This window comes from Rhineura floridana, chromosome 10 (genome assembly GCF_030035675.1).
Source record: "Rhineura floridana isolate rRhiFlo1 chromosome 10, rRhiFlo1.hap2, whole genome shotgun sequence".
In the NCBI taxonomy this organism is placed as follows: domain Eukaryota; kingdom Metazoa; phylum Chordata; class Lepidosauria; order Squamata; family Rhineuridae; genus Rhineura; species Rhineura floridana.
Window position 1 is genome coordinate 31142520 of NC_084489.1, and position 26802 is coordinate 31169321.

A 26802-nucleotide genomic window follows, 5' to 3' on the forward strand; every position below is an offset into this window, starting at 1 on the left:
CCGAAAAGATAGCAGAGATGGCGCCTGCCTAATATTCAAAGGGAGGGAATTCCACAGAGTAGGTGCTGCCACACTAAAGGTCCATTTCCTATGTTGTGCAGAATGGACCTCCTGATGGTATCTGCAGGAGGCCCTCACCTGCAGAGTGCAGTGATCGACTGGGTATATAAGGGGTAAGACAGTCTTTCAGGTATCCTGGTCCCAAGCTGTACACCAAAACTAGAACCTTGAACTTGGCCTGGTAGCAAATGGGCAGCCAGTGCAATCCTTTCAGCAGTGGGGTGACATGTTGGCGATACCCTGCCACAGTGAGCAGTCTTGCCGCTGCATTTTGCACCAGCTGCAGCTTCCGGACCAACCTCAAGGGCAGCCCCACATAGAGCGCATTACAGTAATCCAGCCTGAGGTTGCCAGTGCATGGACAACAGTGGTCAGGCTATCCCGGTACAGAAACGGCCAAAGCTGTCTCACCAGCCGAAGCTGGTAAAAGGCACTCCTAGCCACTGAGGTCAACTGGGCCTCTAGTGACAAAGATAGATCCAGGAGCACCCTCAGGCTATGGACGTGCTCTTTCAGAGGGAGTACGACCCCATCCAAAGCAGGCAACTGACCAATTATCCGAACTCGGGAACCACCAACCTACAGCGCCTCCATCTTGCTAGGATTCAGACTCAATTTATTGGCCCTCATCCAGCCCACCACTGAGTCCAGGCAGAGGTCCAGGGCTTGCACGGCCTCTCCCGATTCAGATGTTACAAAGAAACAGAGCTGGGTATAATCAGCATACTGCTGACACCTCACCCCAAAGCTCCTGATGACTGCTCCCAACGGCTTCATATAGATGTTAAACAGCATGGGAGACAAGATGGTACCCTGCGGCAGCCCACAGTACAGCTGCCAGGGGGCTGAAAAACAGTCACCCAATGCTATTCTCTGAGAGCGACCTTGGATATAGGATCGGAACCACTGTAAAACAGTGCCTCCAATACCCATCTCACCAAGTCATCCCAGAAGGATACCATGATCAATGGTATCAAAAGCAGCTGAGAGGTCAAGTAAGAATAACAGGTTCGCACTCCCCCTATCCTTCTCCCAATAAAGGTCATCCATCAGGGCAACCAAGGCCGATTCAGTCCCATAACCAGGCCTGAACCCAGGCTGGAATGGGTCAAGATAATCTGTTTCATCCAAGAGTACTTGCAGTTGCTGTGCCACAATCCTCTCAATCACCTTCCCTAAGAAGGGAGTATTCGCAACCGGTTGGTAGTTGTCACAAACCAATGTGTCCAGGGTGGGCTTTTTCAGGAGTGGTCGGATCACCGCCTCTTTAAAGGTGGCTGGAACCACTCCATCCCACAATGGTGTGTTGACCACACCCTGGATCCACTCGGTCAGACCCCCTCAGCAAGCTTTAATAAGCCAAGAAGGGCAAGGGTCAAGAGGACACGTTGCTGGCTGCATCATCACAAGCACCTTGTCCATGTCATCAGGCAGCATCAATTGAAACTGTTCCCAAGAAGTTGCAGCAGACATTGCACTGGACACCTCATTGGGGACTACAGTAGATGTGGATGGGGCATCAAGACTGCTACAGAGGCAAGCAACTTTACCCTCAAAGTGCCTTGCAAACAATTCACAGTGGGCCTCCGAAGGGTCTAAGACTTCATTTCCTGGAGTTGATGTCAACAGACCCCTGACAATATGGAAAAGCCCCACTGGATGGCTACTTGAGGGTGCAATGGAGGCAGAGAAGTGGGCCTTCTTCACCGCCCTCACCGCCACACAGTAGGGACGGTTATGATGTTTTACTTGTGCTCGATCAGCCTCACAGCACGTCTTTCGCCACTTGCGCTCTAGCCGTTGTCCAGCCTGTTTCATTGCCCTTAGCTCACTGGTGTACCAAGGTGCAAGCCAGGTTCCACAGTGCCGGAAAGGGCACTCGGGGGCAACCGTGTCAAGAGCGTGACAAGGACTTCAACAGGGTCACCTGCTCTATCTACTGGGAACTCCCCCAGGGCATTCAGGAATCCAGTGGATTCCATTAGGTTCTGGTGGCGGACCATCTTAATCAGTCCACTACCCCTGCAGGGAAGGATCAGAGCCATAAGTCTAAACTTCACCAGGAAGTGATCTGACCATGACAAAGGGGTGACATCCACCACCCCCTATCTCCAGACTACCCCTTCCTTCATCTGGTGCAAAAACCAAGTCGAGGGTGTGCGCTTCCCTATGTGTTGGGCCAATAACAACTAGAGATAGCCCCACGGTCATCATGGAGGCCATGAAGTCCCAAGCCGGAACACTAGAGGCAGCCTCAGCAGCCTCAGCATGGACATTGAAATCACCCAGCACTATTGTTCTGGGCTCCTCCAATGCCACAGCCGAGATGACCTCCACCAGCTTGGTCAGAGAAGCTGCCAGGCAGTAGGGTGGACGGTACACCAGCAGCAACCCTAGTTTACTGTCTCCTCGGCCCGACACCAGGTGCAGGCCCTCACAGCCAGCTCCAAGACAGAGTGGTTTCCTGGTGACAGTGATGGAAGTTCTGTAGACCACAGCAACTCCTCCCCCCTGTCCCTGCAGCCTGTGCTGGTGCTGCACCAAGTATCCAGGTGGGCAAAGTTGGGTCAGATCAACTCCTCCCAGCTCACCCACCCAGGTCTCAGTAATGCACACCAAATCAGCACCTTCATCCACAATCAAGTCATGGATGAGAGTTGTCTTATTATGTACTGATCTGACATTAAACAACAACAACACACACAGGCCAGTGGACAGAGCAGATGAGCAACGAGGAACCCATCCATGAGAGGAGTGGCAGCAAGGAACAAGGTGCAGATAGCCTTGCCTTCGTCTTCTATGGTAATTCACCACATCCCCATGGCTATACTTCCCTCTGCCCATAATCACTGAAATTGGGGTGGCATCACCCATGTTCCTCCGTACTAAGACTCCTCCTAAACACCTAATATGGGCCCAACATGAGCCCACCAACAAAGCCTGCTGGAGCAAATTATCCCAGTAGGCCTCTGCAAAGATTGGGGACATTTACATCCATTCAAACCTTTTCACACTAGGCCCATCTACTCTCCCTCCTGTCTCACACCCAGGGAGGGCCAGCCTTCTGCTAGTTACAGACTCTCACTCTGAAGGCATCTGGCGACTTCCTCCTATCATTCAGTTCACTGCACAGGCTCCCACCCTGTGCAGGAACTACACATGCACCACACGCCCTCTCCACCACCAGTCTCCTCTAAACTGGTTTAACAGAGAATACATTAAAAAACAAGAAAAAGTAATACAAGGAGGGGTAGCGCCCGCGCCCTCGGAACTCCCCAAGGGCAGCTGGGCTTTTATGCCTCCTGGCCCAGCCAGCAGCTGTTGCAAGAGGCTGTGAGATTAACTGCAGCCTCTCTCTGGAGCAAGGGCCAGGCAGGGGGTCCCAGTCCTTGCAGCACTTACCAGGGACTTCAGCTGTCTGGACAGACATCAGCCGAAAGGAGCTAGTAGCAAGCACCCAGATGCCAGATACTCACTCCCAGGGCAGGTCTTCTTCAGTCGCCTAGTGCTGCAGATGTTTTTTACAAAAATTAAAGAGAACTAACAACATAATCCCTTGCATACTTACTCAAAAACCAGTCCCATTGTGTTCAATCAGTTTTATATCCTAGTGTGTGGTTAGGAAGTGACTAACAAGGAAGTAAATCCCACTGAACATAGGGGGACTTACTTCTGAGTAAATATGCCGTGGATCACACGACGAGAGCTCCGGAACCCCTGCCATTCCCTTGCTTCAACCTACCTTTCTCAGCTGTTGTGTGGTTGCGTGCGCAGCGCTGCCCTTAACCAAGATGACGACCGAGTTTCCCTAAGGGGCTAAAGCCTCTGGTGCCGGCTTGGCTGATGGTACGCATGTGTGCTATGCACAAATCGCAGAAGGAGAGCGCCGGGCCCCAGGGCAGGCTTGTGCCCAAGGGCCCCAGCATGTCTGGGGCCGGCCCTGACTGCAAGAGTGTATTAAGACAGACTGATGTTTTGAGTGCGAGTTATGGGAATCTGGAAAGTTCCTTACCCATTACACTTTTAACTTTCAATAAACTGAAGCTATTTTGCTCCACTTTAAGTAATCTGTTGATATTACAGGTAAATTCTGGAGAAAATAATTTGGAGAATTATCATTATCTTGTGCTTATCACAAGAAACTAAAATTGTGCTTTACAAATTCCTAATTGTGGGCCACTGATTAAATGGATAATGTGGACAAATATGTTATTCCTTGAAATAGTACAAATACCTCTTAATCATGAACTTTTTTTGAGCAAAGAGACTCTAGTCTTGAGTTTGTTTCCTTGACTCTTGACTGCAAGTTTAGCCGTTTTCAAATTCTAATGTTTCTTTTACTATTAGGATAGCAGAATTAGAAAACTATTAGCCTCTGCAGTTACTAACAGGTAATGATAACTCAGGAAGTACAAGTTTCAATGACAACAACAATTTTAAAAAAGGACACAGAGATATTGCATAGATTAATAAAATCACATAATGTTTTGGCAATATAAACTACAACTTTAACCTCACTTGTTTTGAATGAATTTTTACCCTATTTGGCATGCTGTAATATAGTTCTAATGGTGAAGCCAGTATCGCTCTTTCAGTCCTTCTCATATGTACAAACAAACAGATGCAGGCTGCAGCTAACAGCAGAAGGGGGTGGGCTGGCACAAACAGAAACAAAAATTCAGAAGTGCATGCAGAGATCACTGGGACCCCAACAGCAGGCCACACATCCAGACCTGTATATGTAGTTCAGGAATTAAGCACTAGTAAATACCTATTTTACTGATGGGGTTTATACAGACTGAGAAAAAATTGTGCAAGGAAGCCATGGTAAAGCACTGTTAACCAACCAAAAAACAAGCTGGAGCAAAGAAACAGAGGATACAAGATTCAGGCAGGAGAGACTGGAAACATGGAGCTAAAAGGGCACAAAGTGACACAGATCAAAATACACTTGACTCACAGTCCCAGAACAGATACTCTCTCTCTCTCTGCATCTCTCAGGCACAGGGAAGGAACTTATCACCACTGCTGCTCTGCGCGCTTGAGGTTAGTAGGCCCATAACTGCCTCCATGCCATCCCAGTAGTGGGCAGGCTAGCAGAGCCAACTCAGGAAGAGAACAGGGCTGCTTTCTTCTATCCACTGTGACCACCACTTCAAATGTGCCACTGCTGAGTATGCTGGTAAGGTTCTGATCGTACGCAGGATGGTTGGATTAAGCCAAGCTGGAAAGAAGGTAAGATGTCAGCCTCACCAGCAGTCAAACTATGGGTAGAACAGCTGGGCCAGGAAGAGACAGTTCGGAACCAGCAGGAATCCAATTAAAGAAGGAGTGGACCAGTGACTATTTGAAATTGTGCAGTCTTGTATCTACACAATAATCTGACCCTTTTCCCCTCAGCTGTACGGCATGGGTTTTTTTATTTAAAAAAACATACTGAGAAAAAAACTGACCAAGAGTAAAAACCAAAATAGAGGCACAGGCAGGCTAGTTTTGGCAGTTGTCCAGGAGCCCCCAAAGCTAGCCAAACCCTGGCAGTTGGCAACATGTCTGTGTCCTACAAAAACAAAAATATTTAAACAAAACTGATTAAAGGATGCATTAACTTCTGTCATAGTGAACCTCCCAAACAGGGAAAGTTTTCTAACCTGCCAAATATAGTTATGAAATGACTCAGCTAGCGACACTCTTAACTCAAGCGTAAGGCAAGTAGATCAGACGAAAGGAGAGCCCTAGAAGAGTCAAATCCAAAGCTCCATATGTGCTCTGTTGCACACAAAGCTTCTACACAAGTAGGCTCCCCCGCCCTCCATTGATTTACTCACACAGGAAACTGCATGCAGAACTGGTCCCAACACAGAAGCAAAGGAGCAAGTGTTGCATGCATATCAAGAGCAACTGCACATGCAATGATCCTTTGGATCAGGTTCTGAAAGTTAGTAAGAAAAGAATCCTATGGAAATTGAGGAGGAAGACCTGTCATGAGAAGGCAACACTCTGTGGTCAGTGAGACAACACCTGTCAGTAATTGGACCACAGACCTAACCAGACCTGCTCCAAAGAGAAGAGGAAGCAGGACCTTATAGCAGGCTCTGTCACAGATCCTGGAGACTCCCTACCAATTGCCACTTCCCTAAATTACACCCCGCACAAAGGAGCTTGAGTAGAGGGGCTGTCACACTCTCTCAGAGCCAACACTCCCCCCCACTACTCAGTGCTGATGCAAGTGAGGTTGCTCCTCTCTTGGCCTTACAGCTCCAGCTCCACAGACGTACTGAAAGAGCTGAGGGGCAGCTTTCCTGCCTGGCTAGGAAGGTGAGAACAGGATGAGTGTTACACAGACAAAGTTGGCGACAGGTGATCTGCCTTGTGGACCAGCTTGGGCAAAGATGAAAAGAAATTAATTTTTCATTTAATGCAACAGAGGCCCATCTCACCTGCTGTGAATAACAAGCATTCCAAACCTCCCAGAAGTTTTGAGATCACTTATTGATTCATGTTAAAGCCTAGGGTTAACTTTAAAAACCTCAGAAGCCAAACAGCTTTTTACTGACATGACTAACACCCACACCCACCCCAAAAAACCCACCAAAAGCAAAACCATAAGCCAGCACAGTGCACTCGGTATTTCTTGCAATTTGAAATAAGGAGAATAAATCTCATCAGTAAGGAAATGAAGTGAATCTGGGCATATCACCATTTACTATACACAGTCAACAGGACTGAGTTTCATTAAGCTCCTGTGAAGGCAAGAGTCATAAAAATGCTACAGTGTCCATAAAAGGAACTCTAAAGCAACCAAGACAATGAAGATTTTAACCCCCTTGATGTGATAACCATGGTCTCAGGAAACATCAAAATTAGTTGACCTTATCTTTTGAGCAAAGTCAGCAGTCTTCTTCAGCTGGTGGGGGGGGGGGAAGCACAATACTACCAACCTGCATATTGCAGTCCCATTTGAATCTCATATTTATTGTGCCTTCAGAAATTTTAAGACTGAGGAATCTTCTTTCAGGTTACAAAACTATTACCTAACTTGTCCCCTTGCCATTTCTGATGGTTTTAGCATGTAAATTTTTAGTCTCTTGTTTAATCTTTAGCCCCCAGCTAAATCCCGTCCTGCTCTCTGACCACATCCTGCCTCCTGGACAGATGCTCTGCCTTCAGAACAATGGACACACAGGCCCACCGAGGCTTGAGTCCTGGAGCCTTGCAGCCAGCAGCAGCTCCTACCGCCCCCGAGGAAGGAGAGGCAAGAGAAATGGCAGCAAGCTGTATCAGGGGAGCGATAACCTTTTACCTGCTTGTCGCCCTCTTCCATAATCAACATAATTTCAGTTTTCTGACATTTTTATAGAGCAGGGAAGGTGGCTAAAGGGCTTCCCTTGGTGAATTCTGACTTTTATACTGTGTTTATGTATATGTTTATGTATATGGATATTGTTTATGTATTTTGCTTTGTAAATTAATTTGATACATTTTTATTGTACCTTGTGTATTCTATTGTAAACCACTTTGAGATCTTTTAGATAGTAAGTGGTCTATCAATGGAAATCATCATCATCATCATCATCACCACACTAGAAGAACAGGAGGGCTAATAGTAATATGCTGATAAAAAAATCAAGGTGCTTTAGATGGGTAATATTCCAGGCCAAGTACCTCAGCTAACAGGGCTAAGAAAGACTTCTGCCTGAGGGACCATTACAAGAAAATAACTGTCAGCAGAAAGCAGGAGTAAGGAACCTCAAGCCAAGTGGCTGAATGTGGCCCTCCAGGGACTCTCTATCTGGCCTTCAAGACACTGCCCAGGCCACACCCCTCACTGGCCCTGCTCTGCACCATCCTCTAGAGATCTTACCTTGCTGGAATGTTTCCTTAGACTGTGATAATGCTTGCCTGGATGAGGATGGAGAGTGGTGTATGAATGTGGTCCTTAGGCTGAAAAAGGTTCCTCACCACTAGCATAGAGAGCAGTGAGTGAGATGGGCCATTGGTTTGACTCAGTATGATCTATGATTCTATGATTCTAGTATACGGCAGCTCTTATATAATTTTGTGCAATGCTTCTCGCATCAGAATTCAAAACTCTTTTATAGCACATTTCAGCTTTATGTGACTTAAACACTAATACACCGACATGACGTTTGGTTGTTTAGAGTCAATATGTAAGCAATCAAGCAGAGGCTGGTTGAAGCAGTACCACAGAATGCAAGTGATCAATGCAGCAAGCCGTGCTATAATGTAATGTCTGCTAGGTGAAACAGTCAACAGGTGAAAGCTATTTCATATTGTCCTCTGTATGGCTAACTAATATACAGACTAGCCCTCTGTAGATTTCACTTCTAGCAAATGGCAATTGCATATTTCAAGGAAGGGCTCATGCCAAACTGGGAACCTGTGGCCCTGTTGTTGGACTACAGTCACCATAATCCCTTGGCCATATTGGCTGGGGCTGATGGGAGTTTGAGCTCAACAGCATTTGGAGAGCTACAGCTTCCTCATCCCTGCTAAAGGTTTTGTGTCTTCTCAATACATTTGTCCACAACATAATTTGACATTGATGCAGTATAGCAAAAAAAGGGTTGGACTTTGGGATTGGAAAGACTGAAGTTCAAATCCCTGCTGAGACATGAAGCTCTTAGTCTAGGAAGAACAATAACTAGCCCCATATATGCCATACTGATTCCCTGGAAGAAGGTCCGAAGACAAATGTGAAAATTTCTACATTTGCCTACAAAGAAAGCATGACAGTTAAATATGTTTTTGGCTAGTATTGCAGAGGTTGTCAACGCCCACTGTTGTATGTCCTGGCAATCTGTAGCATAACTGTTTCTGTCTGTTTCATTAAGGAAACACCACCACCCAAACCCAGCATTCTTTAAGTCATAATTAGAACCTCATGGATTTTGTTGTTGGTTTGTAAATTAGCAAAGAAAGAAAAATAGCCTTCGGTTATAAAGAGTTAGAAGTGCGCAAAAAAATCACAAAGACTAAGGTACTTTGAAAACAGTTTTAAAGAAAGCAGAATATCCTTTAAACATGCTTAGATATTAAACTAGGAAGCTTTCCAAGGATGAAACTACAGTTTGTGTTTCACACTGGTATCTTTAAAAAGTATATAATTTTAGGGAAATGTCTATCAGCTTTTTCACAAGGATTCAAACCTTTACGCCAGGATACAATTTCTTATTGAGAACATCCTCATTATGTTTATTAACTGCCATTTTAAACTGGATGCTTATGCCTACAAACAAGTACACAGATCTGGCATTAACAGCTGATCTAGTTATGCAATATTTATATTAGTCCATTATAGTTCAGAGCATATATGGTTATTGAAATACATAATATAGTATTTGATAATTACTAGGTTCAGGAATGTGTGTGATATATTCATTCAGAGATTGGTCTTTCACAGCCCAAACCACTTCCTGTGTTGCTTGGAAGAATTTGGTAACATATGCCTCTGAGCACTGGGTGGGTGGTCACAGGGAAGAGGGAAAACATTGTTAACAGTATCATTATTTTTCAGGGTTTCTCCTACCTTTTTATTCCACAGCAGACACGTGTAGTCTCCCACCCTAGTTTAAACCAAAGCTGTCCCTGGCCACATCCACACCAGACATTTATTCCACTTTAAACAGTCCTGGTTTCCCCCAAAGAATTCAGCAATTTCCAGAAATGGATTAGTTATCAGTAAAAAATATTTGTAACTTGATTGTGCTAAATTCTCCCTCTATCTGCCACCATTTTATGACTGACTATCCCATGCACCACCATTTTGTCATTGGTGGAACTCAGTAATTTTCAGCAGTCTCAAGTGTGCTGTGGGGGTAGAAAGTTTGAGAACCCCTGCCATGTAGGTGCCATGGTCGTTAGAGCTGCTGGTCAAAATGCTGGATTTTGTAAAATGACAACTGAATTAGTTTTACTCACATGGTCCAGTTGCAAACCAACTAATATTTAACTGTGTGAGCTCTCCAGCATGCACAATAGGCAATGAAGTATTTATTAAAATGTATTGCCCATCTTCCAAATATGTGTCAAGGCTACTAATAAAAGTGCACAGTACAGGCAATAAGTCTCTGTTTCTTTAAAATTCAAAAGGAAAAAGTACCAAATGGAAAGAAGCAAAGTGTTTAAGATTCTGCATTCCTTGCTTTAATTCTTAATAAATAGCCATGTCTGCTAAGAGCTACTAATTTTAATCTGAGCACACTTCATACACAATTCAGTTCAAGAGTCATTAGAAATCATGCATGTGAACTGAATATTCAGTTCTAAGCTTTAAATATTAAATAGCATAATACACACAATAGTTATATTTTTAAACTGGAGTCCTTTTAATCCAACAAAGGCCTCACTTAATTAGTAAAAGATGAAACAATGATAGAAGATGAAGGGGTAAAGATCAAACTAATGGACATTTTATTATTCTAGTAACCATCCAGAGTAAGAGTGATGTAGATGTCAAAACACATTATCTTCTTACAACAGTAAGATTTGATCACACTGATTTGTATAAACAGCCAGAAAATGACTAAACTAGATATTGAAAGCCATACAATTATTTGCTTTTATCAGATAAATACTGAAGGTGTCACAAGAGTAAGTAAACCTTTAAACAGATGAAAAACGCTTCTAAGTTAAAGAAACAAACCTATTTTGCTTTTACAGGAACATTTTAATAAGATTGAAGGTTTTCCCAAACATTCCACAGATATTTAACAAAAAAGTCCTTCTGTCCTGATCCAATGACAAATTAGGAATAGCAAGCTGTGAGTGCCCAATATTTCCAGAGCAGCTGCTCACCACAGAGGCTAGGAAAATGGGGGAGAGGTGTTCCTAGAAGAGGTAGGCATGTTGATTTGGACTAAGACTTAGTCGTACTTAGAGTAGACCCACTGAAATTGGTCATGGCTAAGTCTGTGTTCAACCTGTTCTTAGGACAACCTGTACTAAAAGCAAGGTGATATGCAGGTTATTTTATTTCTTTACTTACTTAAATCATTTATAACCTGCACCTTCAATATTGCTGCCCTGGGAACATAAATTGAACAGGCTTCACAGCCTCCAGTAGTCCTACAATTGTCCAGGTCAGCCATGCCTACCAATGGAGAGGCAGCACAAGTTGGATGCCCAGAATACATGAAGCACAGGGATCATGTGGGCAGAACCATGTCCCAAAATAAGCACTTTGAGAATGGTGTAAATCTTTCTTTTGTGGGACCAATTTAAACATTACAATTAGCAGGAGCCTTTTTAACAGCAGTATAATTTCTCATTAGCATGATGTTTGATGTGGTCTGAATCACAGCACTATGGCAAGAACTCTATAAACCTTTTTTAATATACCTTCCTAAATCAAGGAGTCTGAGAAGAGGTGCCCTTGTGAAATACTATGCTCATAGGCTATCATCAACTTCCATTTGTGAACCTGGTGACACGAGTTGTAAAAAACCCTCTCTCTTATTTAGCTCTTGTGGTTTAAAAAGAGGTACTGGAATTGAGCCATCCAAGGCAGTCCACAAAGCAACACATGTCACTTTATCAGATACTATAGACAAGTGAGAGTGAGGGAGGAAATGTACTAGAAACTGTCACGGAGAAACACAGCTCCCAGGGCTTCATCACTGAGGTCTGCTTCTTGGTTTAATAGCAGTAGGACTATGGAGGCTGGGGACAAAATAGAGTTTCAGATTGAATTCAGCAGTAACAGCAGACATCTCAAAATTCTGCTTGCTCCAGCCATTGGACTCTTCTCATTTCTATTAACAACTGTCCCTTCCGCTCTGCCCAAAACCGTCCTGAATTCAGTTGCACCTTCTGAGTAGATGTGGGTATAAGATGCAACAAATATTTTTAAACTGAGTCATTCAAAGCAACAAGAATATGAAATGCTTAACTTTGCAAATTTGCATTTAAAAAATACAAATTTCCTAGTAAGAAGAGATGAGGAATCTGTACAAATCCAACTTTGAATAGAGTAATTTCACTGGCAATATAACAATAGTAAAATGGGGAAAAACCTGAAACTCTCTCACATTGCAGAGTCATCAACCACAAACCGAAAGTGCAATGGAGAGGAGACACAAAAATATCTAAAAATAAGCGAGCATGTACACAGTGTTTCATGAGAGTCTGAAGTAACAGAACTTAGGCTTGTGTGTATCAGTGTTTACCTGATTCTTAAACTGACTGGAACTGAAGTAGAGGAAATATCGGTACACATCTGAAACTCAGAAAAAAGTTGCAAGAGTTCTCAGGTCAGTGAAAACGTGAAGTAAACATAAAGTCCAGTAAGAAATGGAGCCAATTACAAGCAGTAACCAGCCACTCTCATGTGACATGCCAGCTGGCAAGGAAAGACACAAGTGTGTGGATACAGATACAATCCACCCCTTAGATTCTTTAACCAAGCACACAGCTAGTTTGGGTCACCTGTGATGAAATCAGGATTAATCTAGGAGATTAAAATGAAAAATTGACCAAGAATGGTTTCACTGACATTATTCTCTCTCTGTGGAGCATACAACTTGGTAAGAACAGCTAATTTTTTTTCTATTTCTGTAGTCTGAATATTCTATCCTTTAGATTAGAAGCTGGTGACAATGAATAGCATTACTGATGGAAAGAAAGAATGGCTAAAATGTTAATTTTCTAAACATTTAATATGTAAGTGGAATAAATTTCAGTGGCTGATTTACACACAGATTACAGATAAGCAACTGATGTACATGTACACATATGCTATATATGTATGTAATGGATCAGAAACCTTTGATTAAATGACCCTTTCTAGTACACCATAAGACCTATATAATTACTTTTATGACCACATCATTTTAGCATCCTTTCAAAATAATCTTCAGCTAAGCATTACTATAATTAAAACATATCGCCACCTTCCCTGTCTTATAAAGCATTTTTCAGAGCCACTTGAAATATGATGAATTCTCTATACGATAGCTCTCTCATTTAGGAAACAAATGTAAACACTGTGTAGTAAAAAGATGCATGTAGATTCATCACTTGTAACACTATAAGTAGTTGGCACACTTTTCCTAAACGGAATATCTATCTAGAGGAGATAAAAAAAATGTCCCCAGAACAACCAGATGTCAAATAGTTCTGTCTGCAAAATGGATTGAAAATACTCCGCCCCTCAATTCCAGAAATAATCTGGGACTCAGACTGGGGCTGGGGTAATGTGGAATCTGTATGTCAAGATTTTTTTTTACTAGGCAAGATGCTTTTGTAATATTATCATAGCAATGTCTCTCTTTTTTTAACGTGGTGAAGAGTTAAGAAAGAAAAGTAACTTTAGACCTCATTTTTGACTTTCAAACAAATGTTTATTTCCTTGTTATCAAGCATTGATGCAGTTTTACATGGGATCACAAGCAGCATTATTTTTCACTTGCCTTTTGGTTTTTTAAAACCCAAGCTAGTTGCAAATTGTTTCATTCAGAGAGATGGAAGAAGAAATTACACAGCACTTCAATGGTCTACCTTCCTCATTAATATAGTAGTAAATATCCTTGCCTGTCATATGGGAGACTGGGGCTCATTTCCCCGATGGGGAGAAGTTAGCTTTTAGAGAGCCAGTGTGATGTAGTGGTTACAATGTTGGACTAGGACCTGGCAGACCAGGGTTCAAATCCCAACTCAGCCACAAAGGTTGCTGGATGACCTTGAACCAATCACAGTCTTTCAGCCTAATCTACCTCACAGGGTTGTTGTGATAAAATTGAGAGGGAAGAGGGGCATTTATGCCACCATGATAAATGTAATAATAAAACAACACAAATAAATAAATAGTAAAAGTAAAAAAATAGAATTAGCCCCTCAAAGATGTCACAATTAGAGAGTACCTATTCCTATAGTTCACAGTTTTTGGAGCCAGCAACATCACATTTTGCCATCACAATTTGTCCCTGCCTCATCTCCGTCCTCTCTTCCATTTCTACAATGGAAGTTGGAACTTCCAAGTGCTTTGTTCTGAACTTCCATCTGTATGCCACCCAACCCAATCTACACAGAATTGTGAAATCGAACAACACTCCTAACCTATGAAATCTTTGCTGAGCCCTAGACAGAGATCCAATTTGCCACTTGTCTGCTTACCAGGGTTAGTAGCAAGTGTCCCCCATCCTCAGCAGTTAGGCAAGTGGCACAATATACTCCCACCATCATAACAAGAGTGTTCTCTCAGAGTAAGAAAGGACAGTACAGATTACGAGCAGCTGCATCTCTGGCCTTTAAGACCAAAAGTTACAGTAGTGCAACATTCTTTTCTGTCTGTGCAAACACCAATATGGGGCCATCCCAATTTTCCCTCCTAGCTTCTGGGGACCAGCTGCAACTGCGTATAAGACTGGCATAACTTTTTTTTAACAATGACAAAGAATCTTAGTTACCTTCCCCTATTACACAAAAGGGATTTGGAACAGTCCACTATTGCTCATTCCAGCAGTAGAAAAGAGCAGACAGTTGGCAGTAGTCTGTAGAGCAAGCTGTAAGGAAGGTGATAAAAGGAAAGGCCTGCAGGCTGTCTGTATTACTATGTGCTACATTAGCATGGGAGAAAAGTCTAAATCTTGTGCATATAACAATGTGTACAGGATCAATAGTGAAACGGTGTAGTTTTTATTCACAGCTACTAACATTATGTCTAACAACTGGAACAGTCATGACAGAGCAACACTCTCTTTCAACCCTAAATTGCCAAAACAGCTCCCAAGATCTTTTTCATATTTGGCAGAAAAAATTACACAGCACTCAGCTCATTAGGGAATTACTGAGCAAGGGTACTGAGGTTATACTTTGGACACACCATGAGAAGACATGATTCACTAGAAAAGACAATAATGCTGGGAAAAACAGAAGGGAGTAGAAAAAGAAGAAGGCCAAACAAGATATGGATTGATTCCATAAAGGAAGCCACAGACCTGAACTTACAAGATCTGAACAGGGCGGTTCACAACAGATGCTCTTGGAGGTCACTGATTCATAGGGTCGCCATAAGTCATAATTGACTTGAAGGCACATAACAACAAAAAAAGGGCAAATAGCAGCTATGGAGGGAGAAGGACAGGATTTTGGCTAGGAAAACAGAAGGGGAGAAAGGTTTAAACACCCACATCCGCACCAGTTGCTGCTCAGAACACCTTAACAGTCCCCTAGAGCTACATTTCAGTTACAGAGAGAAGGTGCTGGGAGATCCATCACAGATCTCCTGTGCAAAGTATAGTTTGGCCCTTGTAAGGAAGATGTGTAGTTCTAGGCAGCACAATGTTTTTACAGAATGGTTGCAAAAGTTGCCTGCTCTTCTCTGCAAGGTCCAAAAATTGTGCACTTTAAACAATATGAGTGAGTTCCAATGGTATGAACCCCATGCATTATCTGATTTGATACAAAATTTCTGTGTGCTCTTCTATGTGCTTGCTTTTACAACCTACATAAGACTGTGACACTAAAGACTGTACTCACAAAATATATTTTGCATCATTTTCAAAGTTTCTGCTACTTCAATGCAATACCTTAGATTTATTCTACAATAATACAATCTCATTTATCAAAATAGCCCAGGAAATATCCCAAACTTTTAGATAAGCCGAGCTAGATAAACAAAAGCACTGTTTGCATATGACTACAGCGACATAAGGTTATACAGATAATGGGTTCTATTGTATCCAGTACTCTGCACCCAACTCACTAGGTAAGATGCATACACAGCACAGCAAGTGTTATTAAAATGTGTTGTCAATGGGCCACAAAGACAGTTAAATAATAAAGTTAAGTGGTATGTGGAAATTTCAAACCTCAATTCTTTGCCAAAATAGCTCCCAAGATCTGTCATTTTTATATTTGGCAGGAAAGATTACACAGCACTCAGCTTATTAGGGAATTACTGAACAAGGGTACACCAAACAGAAAATCATTACAAAATCAAGTTAGCTATTGCCACATGATCTAAATGAACCCTGCTATTAGTATCTCTCTGGTTTTTAGAAGAGCATCAATTGAACTGTTTGTTGTGAAATATCAGCCACTTTTTAAATATAGGCCCTGCTGTGCAGCTATTTTAACACATGAAGCAAGTTACACTGAATCAGACCCTTGGTCCCTTCTAATTCCAATACCATCTCCCAAAGCAACTCTCCAGGATCCATGGTACCCAAGAAGTTAGGCACAGAAGCTAGAATGTCCTACATGCAAAGTGTGGGATCAACCAGTGAGTTACAGCCTCTGCCCAGAAGGACAAATGCAACCTCCAAGTTATTTTGGTACAGACAATGGAAATCTGCTATACTGAACAGAGTATCAGATTTCTAGTTCTCATGGTGGCAGAGATAAGTTGGATAATGTGCGGGCAATAGTGCTAAAAGATTAGAAAGAAAGAGGTATGTTTAAAAGAAAACAAGGTAAATGCTTTTTATTTTCAAATAATATAATATCCAAGTCTATTGAAGTATTTACTCAGAATTCAGAGCCTTGCTAAATCAGACCAAAGGCCTACCTAATCGAGCATCCTGTCTCCTATACCGGCTTGCCAGAGGCCTATGGAAGGCCACAAATAGGGTATGAGGGCAACAGCTGTGTCCCAAAGTTGTTAGTGAAATTATAGACACCGTGTGGCTAATAGCATTTAGTCTGCCACAGCTATTCTACTCTCTACCCCGCAACCATCAGGCAGCATAATCGACTAGAGTTTTTCCACACTTCTTTCTGGCTCAAGATGAACTGTTGGACAACTAGAGAAAAAAATTAAGTTGAAAAATGCAGCCCACAGTCCATGCTGCCTGCTTTGCATTTGTTTTAATTTTGGAATTAAACTGCAGTTGAACAAGTATAACATAGCCAACAATTCAAGTTCGTGATCCTGTTAATCTAATGTACCACAAACATGTTAATTACTTAGCAGCCTTCCAGTGTGTTTTGAAGCATGGGGCTGAAGATGTTACCTACTCTTGCCTTATTTTATCAGCCCAAGAAATTAGCTGGAAAGTTTTGCTATGAATGCTTGAAAATTAGCAAGTGCACAAACGGCACTGTATGGTTTCCAAACCAGAAAATTCACAAATATTAAGGTGCACAGAATAAGGAGCACACTGCTTTCAACCAGAGACAGATTCCCCCCCCCGACCTTATGGCACATGCTAGGCAAAAGGAGGGAAACCATTGAAATATGTACATGAGGTAACATACTCTGACAAGCACCAATAAGCCTAGAACAGTTCTTTGAAGCCTAGGAAGGTAAAGACACAAGGAACAATACTAAACTTCTAAGAACTGAAATAAACTCTTATGCAAACTGGATACTATAATTAAATCTGAAAGCACAGGATCAGTACATTAACAATAGATTAAAAGTGAGAATTTTAATCAGAGCTCTCTGCCTCTGCCCAGTCCTGATGGCATTGTAACACAGAAAAGAATTTTATATACAGGTCTTCATAGAGATAATAAATTTCAAACGCTTTTCCAAAACAGTGATGATTCTGCTGGAGAGACATGTGTTAACTAAACAGTCTCTAATCATTATTGGTTTTGATTTTTTTTAAAAATGTAGTAAGAGGAGCTAATTTAGGTCTTTCTTTTGGTTTAACTACCAGTTTCTCCATATGAATATTACCATACACTGTTCCTTGGGTATTTGTTCTTCGTTATGTAAGAATTTTCAATTAATACACATTAATAAAGTACTCTCAATATCACATCACCACTGACAAAAAAACAAGAAAGTATACATATGCAAAATGAACTTGACATTCACAAATGTATCTTTCAAGCCAGGAAACAAAGGGGAAAAAACACAAAACTCTCATCTTGGTTTAAAAAGCTGCAGAGTATTCCTGCATTATGAAGAGTAAGAAAGCAGCCCATTTATAGTATTTGCTCAAGCAATAGCTGTTTAAAGAAACACAATCATACATTACTTCTTGCAAAATAAAGAACGGGTACTATATTTTTAAACTTCAGTTCTTAAACCATGCATTTGTCCATACTTTAACTGATAGGGGACTAAATATGCATAACTGTTTAAAGAATTAGGGTCTTGGGACACGGATTAATTAATATATGAAAGTAGAGTTCAGTGCTATTGTTAGATATCCTTTAGTCTTCATTGGGGAAGGGGGAGAGATTTAGGGCTAGAAGGAAAAAAAACACCCAGAATTTCTTGTTACATAATTTGTGAAAACTAATTCAAATTCCTCATTTCCATCTCTACAATTTACAAATAAGATCCCATTAATTTCTATAGAGTTTTATTCTTTATTACTTTTTGCATGATGCTAAATTTCCCCTAATTTCTTTCTTTATCATTATTTCAAGTTGAAAGGTTTGTAGGCATTTTTGCAGGAAAACAGTACAAGAACCAGCATCTGGACAAACTAATAGTATTCAGCCAAACATGCATATTCTGAGTCTTTGAAGCTAGAGTTTTACTATTAATTTTTCCTGAAGAATTCTAAATCACAGTTTTTGATACTGCTCACAGAAACATGGAAAAACAAGCTTTAAAATCTTTGTGTCTGTATTAAAGGGTCAAAATTTCAGACTAATTCTGGAGTGCCATCTTTTCTTGGTCAGATTGTGCAGTTTTTTTGCACTGACTTTCTGCTGCGGCCTATGAAATTCAGAATTTTGCACATACAAACAAGCATTTTTAAAAATCACATCACCTGCTTTGTTTTCATTCACCAAGACAAATATGTTCACATAACTCTTAGGTAAATTCTATGCAACAGCTAAACAATTTAAAAGAGACATTTATTAGAATTCCAATAGACAGCAGTATTACCTGCTAGCCAGATGTGAGCCTTTGAACATTAAAACCCTATCTACTTAAGTCACAGTCAAAATGTGCATTCAGTCATCTCATAACAACTGCCAGAACCCAAGCTATTTCAAAAATGGACATGGGAAAGCTAAGCTGCTCACCCTTCCATGGAAACTCTTACAAATTCTGAATTAGCAAATCAAAATACACAAGATAATCAAACTTTGCAATATTACTGAGAAATATGATATTTGAAACCACGCAGATATCTCAAAATAACTGCAGTGTTTCTGCTGACACTGGCAGCACAAGGATTTTATACAAAGCCCCTTTCTGAGAATCAATTTGCTCTCACCCTGTGGGTTCTTCATGAAAGCTTGATGCGTAGCCATTTCAGAGGGCTTACTGCTTAGAAGTCTCCTCCTTTTCATACACTTTGTCGTTCCTCTTCAGTCTTCTGCACTGTAATCATTGTGTACACAAATCGGTGTACACAGGGCAATTTCTAGTCTTCAGTGCATATTCCCAAAGTGCACTCAATAAAGGAAAGCACTTTCTGTCAACATCTGGAGCATTTCAAGTCAGGATTCACTCCCAGACCATAAAATGAGAGTGCTGAAACCTGATCCTATGAAAAGTACTGCCATCTGAATACAGGGAGATGCTTCAACAGCCATCAAGATCCTTATCAGGTATGGAGCAAAGGGAAGGTTTGGGGGCAAGGACGGTGATCACATGTTACAGAGGAGGCAATGCAAGAGCAATCTGGTATGAAAGAGCAGCCAGAAACTTATTTACCAACTACTTCTGTAACATCAAACATATAAATAAAATCTTACAAAACAAGGATTGAGCTGCTCTCTAAAACAGGTTACAACCAATGGTCACTTTCACAATAACTGCTTAAGTAACTTCTATACATTTCCTATGTCTTCACAGTTACATTACCACATCAACCTGCATTACACACATTCAGATAATATCATCTTTGCTCTCTTCCAAATACTAAGCCTGTAGTTATCCAATACAGTAAAAGACTGCACTTATACCTCAGAAGGACAGCCTGAAATCTCCAGTTTCTCTTGTAAATAAAAACTGATGTGGCGCATTTTTAAGACCATGTTTGTCCATAGGAATAGTATAATGCATGTCAACCAGATCCTTTGAATAATAGCACTAAAGTTTATCATTCAAATTAAAAACAACTGTTTCCCATATTCACAAGTGTGACAGACAAAAAGATATTCTTAGTGTCACTTGTGAAAGCAGTCTATGGCAAGAGGTTTCATGGTGAGCCTCCTTGAGTAACAAAAGCAACAATCCAAGCTTTCCCAAGCATAACCAAGACAAAACACAGACAGACAGTTCAATGGCAGTGCTCGACCTTGTCCTGGAGGCAAACAGATCAAACAGAAAGGGAAGAAGCAGGACCACATGGGCCCACTGAATGCTTTAAGGTGTCTTGTTGGGAAGCTCCTTAGAAGAAGCAAAAGGCACATGAGAAATAAACCTATAGGCCCCAATAATAGGCCCCTCCGCTATAGCAACTTGGGGTGAAATGCCATTTCATTCTTTCTTTAGAAAGACAATTCTTTTAAAAAGTAGGAAGGAGCTTCTGGCCCTACACCCTGAAATCATAGTGGCACTACAGGCCATACTACAAAATTCTAATAATGCGTTTGTCTCATGTCTGTTTCTGGCTGCTACAGCCTTCTCCAAATCTAAATGAGAGCAGCGTGAGGCTCATTTACTACTCATACTACTGTTTTAAAAGTGTGAATCTTTCCCATAGGATCAGCTAAACAGCTTGATCCACACTGAATACGCAAGGACAGGGGTAGCCAATGTGGTGCCCCTCGCCGATGTTGTGAACTCCAACACCCATCAGCTCCAGCTAGCATGGCCAACTGTTAGGGGGTACACCATGTTGGCTACCCTTGCACTAGGAGTCGGAAATACATTCACAAGTGATGCTTCAATCAGTTTTAGCATGTGCTGTGCCCTAATTTTAATGTAGCGTCTATACAATGGCTAGAATATCAACTTCACTTACAAATGGCTCTCTTCTACATGAACATTCACACAAGCACAGTATTCTTAGTTTGACAAAGAAAATACATTCCCAAAAGATGCCATCATTAGCATAACAGACTTAAGATGTGAACAATGTTTTAAAACACATTTTTGTACCCATAAACAGAAGAATGCTGACACTGCAATTACTCTAAAATTCTAGATCCAAGACTTCTAGATACATCCTCTTCCTCCTCCCCTCACCACCAATTATGAGCACAAATCAAGGCTAGCATACTTCTCTCAAGTTGAACAGAATTCATAGTAAAAACAAACTAAAAACATCAAAACTTCTGTTCACATATTCGATCTGAAGTGCAAGATTCCTCTGATCACTGGATAGTTTAAAGTGCTTGTAGCATAAACCAATTTTTATTCCTCAAAAGGCTTAAGCAGAGCAAACATCTTTATATGTGTGATGAAGTTTATGATTCCCAATGGACTGTACTAATGAAATAAGAAACCACATCTACAGTCATTATATTCTGACAAGGTAATTTGCTAGCATAGTCCTGAAAGACACTAAGTTCATATACAAGCTGTTTAGAGAGAGATAACTGTTCGGAGATTACTAGGATGATTTGGACATACACTTGATGGGGGGGAGGGGGAGACCATTAACAACAATGCAATGCTGAGTACAGAGGATTCAAATCCATATAGCACATTCAGAACTAAATGAATCTTCAGTAACAAGAAAAAGCAAGATTGTCCTACATGTTAAGTCTCTCTTATCAAACACTAACAACTAAAAATCTTTAAAGCCATAATACACTCATATCAATCGTCTCCCCTCTTTTATCCAGGTATTAGGAACTGATAATGTTCCTGATCCCTTGCAATGGGAACTTCAGCCAATGGAAGGGAAAAGGCATTTAGCTGATCCTATTAAACAAACAGGGTGGCCCTTCATTAAGCCTAGACCTCTGTTGTCCTTGCATATTCTTCTCCGAGCTTCTTCGCATAATGTCTACATTTTAAAATGAAACTCTAGAAGTGGCAGCATCTGCTTGTTGGAGCAGTTATAAAGAAAATTTATATAGCTATAAAGGACACATACTGCATGTATAGGAAACATAGTCCACCCTAAATGTTTTAAAAAGACTGATATTTTCTGATATTTGCCTTTAAACTGCTGCCACCATCAATAGCAACTGTCTCAAAATTGGTTATTAGCAGCATAACTAGTATAAGCAGCAGAGACAGATAAAGATGCTGTCTGGAAACGGCAGCCTCAACGGTGACAGTCTGTGCTGAAAGTAGCCTTCCTGTTTAATTAACAGGGGCAGCCAAGGACCACGGTGCTCTATTATCCCATATCTAAATGCTCAGAGGCTGCAAAAGCTAAGTGATAACCTAAGAAGCAGCTTAGCGGGTACTTTCAGAAAGTGTTTAAATCTTTAAACACACAGCTCAAACACTCATTTTATAAAAGGCAATGACATCCCCTGGGGTGTGCTTTCACCAGATTACATGCATGCTCTTAAGGTGCATATGCTGAGCTAGGAGCTCAAATCCCCCTCCTACAACATGTGTTACTGCTCTGTGCAGAAGTATTACAACTGGAAAGACACCAACAGGTCTTCCATTTTTTCTCCCAAATGTGAATGCAACCGCAAGCAGAATGAAATCGGGAATAAGGCTTATAAAAGCAAGAGAAAACCAAGGAGTGACAGGGACATGCATTTTCATCAACTGAAACTAACCACAGAAATACACACACACACACACACACACACACACACACACACACTCAGAGTGACAACTGGTATTGCAATTACTTCTGAATTACAATAAAATAAGCATAAGAAACAGAATATTCACATCCAGAATGTCTCCTGAGATGAGAAATTATTTTATGCCATTCAGAAAATATACTCTGCGTCATCATTCAGAACCAAAATTATATTTAGAAATAATAACTAGTCAAGCAGTCTCCAATCTTCTTCTGTACATTATCAATATATGAGCTGCTGCTGCCACCACACATCTCCCATATTTAACTGGAAAAGTGCATTTCTGTACCCTTCTGCAAGCAGCAGCCAAATCCATGCAGCAGGAAGACACAGAGTGCAATAAGATCATGTCATATGCCTTCTTTAACTAAATGTTACCAGCAGCACATGGGGGGGGGGCAGGGGGAAGAATGGCCATACTTTTATTGCAACATGTAGTTTAATCGTTAGAGAAGATGCATCAACACATACCTGCAGTTGGGAGGTGGATCTAAGGTGATGTCAGCCAACTCTTTCTGAATCCTACAGAAAGAAATCCAGAGAGAAGATAAATCAATATTTCCTAACTTCAGTAATCTTCATAACAGCCCTTTAATGGAGACTACTGTTATACCTGCTTCACAATCAGAAACACAGGCAGAGAAACACTGCTTGGCTCAAATTAATAAACGACCCCAAGGTTTGTGCCTCCTTTCTGTCAAGTCTACCATACTATCCGATGAAACATACTATCTTTCCACAGAAGCAGCCTAAACAAAGGACGCTCTTATTGATCACCATAATGCCATCACAGGAATGAAGGGGAAAAAATAGTACAGACTTCCCCCTCACTAACCACAATGAAGGAAACCCAAACATCAATGAAATCAGAAACAAAATTCCCATTGATTTTTGTCACTAAGAGGTACAAGGAAGGGCTGTGGTCAGAGATTTACAGAAAATTTCTTCTCTTTGCTTCTTCCTACCCAACAGAAGGCTGTGTTATTAACAGCCAATACCAAGGATTGCCCTTCCCTCTGTAAAATTCCTCATGAAAACTTTCTCCTTTTTTCACTGTCTCTGTGACATGCTAACAAACCAGATGAAGACACTGGACCCATCAGACAATCTGCTGAAAATACTGGTTCCAGTCATGCAAAAGATATACAAGAAGAATTATGAACGTTAAGTGTGAGGTTAGGCCGCCTTCAATAAGAAGATTCTTCTTACTGAAATAACAGTGATCTTTACATGACAGCAAGCGCTGAATTCAGGTGACTTTGAAAAACAAAAGATTACTTCTAAATGCAAGCAACAATAGAAAGTAGCGTTTCTCCCTTGGAAGACTACTGTCTAACATCTAATTGGATAAGCTCAAAGTGCTACCAACTCTTAATTAATCCTCACAGCACTCCTGCACACCCACCAATATCACCATCCGCATCTACAGACAGGAAATCAAGTGAAGAAATTAAGAGTTTTGCCCAAGGCCGTGCAATAAGTCAGTAGCAAGACAGGAACCAAGTAGCAATACTCTTGGTTTTAAGTCACACGCTCTGAACTTTTCTGCTCAATGATATAGGTAATACAGACAAGTTTCAAGTAGGTTAGACCTATAGTTAGGAAAAAGAGAAATTCTTTAAAATAAAAATAATGCATCTGAACCAACAATGCTGATGAGGGAAAAGCTGTAATTTTTGCAGAAAGAGCAAATGTTACAACAGTATTGTTAAAAAAAGCCATCACAAAAACTACAGGCAGAGAATGCAGTTAATGCTAAGGGCAATCTCACCTTTTGGCACTGGTGGAAAGGAGCTTGGAATTTTTACTCATGCTGACTTTACTTTCCTTCTTCTTAGATGTGTTTGTCTCTTTCTCGGTCTGTTGGTTGGAGGATGAAGATGAGGAAGAGCTGGTGCTAGCCCTCGAATCGTCATCCGACATAGCTACCCCCCACTATGTACCCCAAACCTGGAGAGAAAACACCACAAGGAACAGGGAGGGAAATAAAGTGTTAACACTTGGACAAGGCACTACAGGGATCTTGAGAATAGTTCTTAAAAATCATCTTCTCCCTTCAAGGGCTTTGTAGGGGGGGGAATTAATGGATTCAAAGAGGACAGAAAAGGAAGCCCCCCCCCTACACACAGTTTTAGTAACATTTAGTGCCAGCTCCCTGTCTGGAAATGGGGGGGGGGTGAGAGGACGAGGAACAGGACAGAGACACACAAACCAAAAGAATGAATAAAAGGGGAAACAGGATTAGGGAGACTAAGTAATTTCCTTAAATGTCTCATCCAATTTTTAATTTTTTTTTTACAAGGGACCCATTACCCCTCCCCACAAAATACCTAGTCCCATGAGCATCCATGACACATTGAGGAAAAGGGCTGGGAGACAGAAGAGAGATCATTACCAACACAGGAGGAAATACTGGTGGAAAAATGGGTGCCTGCAAGGTTAGGGTGAAAGAAGGAATTCAGAGGGGGCCGGGTATACTAGTAAAGACCGGGCAGAAACAGGGGTGGTGGGAGAACGCTTAAAGAGATTAGATAGAAAACTAAATACCACAGGAAGGGGGGGTACTTTTCAGAAGGTGCATAATCGAGGACTACTAATGGGGGGGAGGGGAAAGGTGGCCCGGGAAAGACAACATATTGGGGGAGGGGGACAGGAGAAGTCTGTAGCGGGTGAAAGAGAGGAATCGGTATCCGTCGGAACATTTGTGGGCAGGGGGCGGTGAGAATTTGCCGCTCAGATTAAAGGGCTCGGAAAGGTGCACCCCCTCCAATTTGAAAGCACTTACACCCCAAAGGGGCGCCCTGCCCCCACCACATGCCACTTCCTTCTCTACTTCTCAACCCCTGGGCCTCCCCGGTACACTCCCCCCTCCAAAAAAACACCTCCCCTCTGCATCCCATCTCGTGCCTTCTTTCTCAGGCAGGACCGGGGCGGGGGGTAGAGACCTGCACGTCCAAGCACCCTCCTGCCATTGCTGGCCTCCGCCAGCTCAGCAAGGAGAAGGGGGTGCGGGGGGAGCGATATCTGACAGCACTAAATAGGCTCTCCCCAATCCTTGCTCTCTCTTTTTCCCTCCCCCACGTCTCCTTTACCAACCCAGGTCGCTCTCGGTCTCCCATCTCTAGCTTTCCCTGGGCAGCCTCAAAGCCCCTTCCTGACGCCCTTTCCCGTTTCCCCTCAGCGCTCTCCCGGGCCAAGCCGTGACAGGGTTGGGGGGGAAGCTGCGTCTTGCCGTGGAGATGGGGTGCCCTTTCCCCATACCTCTCCCTTTGTGTCTGGCTGCTCCTCCTCGGTGCGGCTGGGCCTGGCCACTCGTGTCTCTCTCGCTGGGAGAGAAGCGGAAGTGCTGCAACAGCAACTATTAAACAGGCAATGGCTTCCCTGCCTGCCTCTGCCGCCCCCCCCCAAGCAGGGGAGGGGAGCTAGCCAGCCGGTGTCACACACATTACATATAGATAGACACACTTTCTCTGTCCTCTCGCCCAAGTGGTCCTGTACCTAAGGAAACACACACAGCCACATCGAAATGGAGCTTTCCTGAGGCACGGCTCGAGATTCTCTTCCTCTCTTCGCAACCTGCGCCCTGAGGATTTTTAGGTGGGCCGGCGAGGAAGGGAGAAAGTGATAAAAGGCAGGGGAGATACCTCTGACTGAGGGGGAACCTTTGGGGTTCCTGACTCAGTGTGTAAATATTCCACACCTTGCAAATGCAGTATTCGGCACAATCTTTTAAAAAAAAAAAACACCTTTCCAAAAATAACAATAATGAGAGGCGTGTCATTTTTTCGGGGTGGTGGTGAAGGAAGACTTATTTGAAAAGTGACCCAGTCTGGTGACTTTTTTTCTTGGCCAACCTCACACCAAAAGACTCCTATAAACCGGCTCCCCCCCTTTTTTCCCCCTCCCCATCTGTCCAAGTCTTAAAAGCACAAAAGGATAAAGAGACTGATAACGGCCTTAGAAAGCGAAAGTGTTCCCCCTTTTCACTCACTTTCTCCAGCAGCCACCTGTCCCAGCTCTGAAGGCTACAGAGCCTCAGCAGACTTCACCTGCTGAGTCCCAAAGTAACAGGCCTCCCTGTTAAAAGGACCGGCTTCCACTTCTTTGAGAGCAAATCGCTTTTCACTTGTCCAAACTCTGCCA

General features: G+C 42.1%; 2 protein-coding genes across 2 annotated transcripts in view; one reads left to right on the forward strand and one right to left on the reverse strand.

The window, feature by feature from the left end:
- NKIRAS1 (NFKB inhibitor interacting Ras like 1) overlaps window positions 1-10107 on the forward strand; it is a 71912-nt gene extending 61805 nt beyond the window's left edge. The window contains exon 4 of the mRNA XM_061587775.1: window positions 7161-10107. Coding sequence (XP_061443759.1) covers window positions 7161-7190 — 30 coding nt within the window. The 3' untranslated portion in view covers window positions 7191-10107. The remainder of the gene's footprint in view (window positions 1-7160) is intronic.
- UBE2E1 (ubiquitin conjugating enzyme E2 E1) overlaps window positions 1-26103 on the reverse strand; it is a 68007-nt gene extending 41904 nt beyond the window's left edge. Inside the window, exons 1-3 of the mRNA XM_061587771.1 lie at window positions 25921-26103; window positions 24431-24609; window positions 23131-23181 (exon numbers count right to left, since the gene is read on the reverse strand). Of these exons, the coding sequence (XP_061443755.1) occupies window positions 23131-23181; window positions 24431-24582 (203 nt within the window). The 5' untranslated portion in view covers window positions 24583-24609; window positions 25921-26103. The remainder of the gene's footprint in view (window positions 1-23130; window positions 23182-24430; window positions 24610-25920) is intronic.
- Between the last annotated feature and the right edge of the window lie 699 nt (window positions 26104-26802).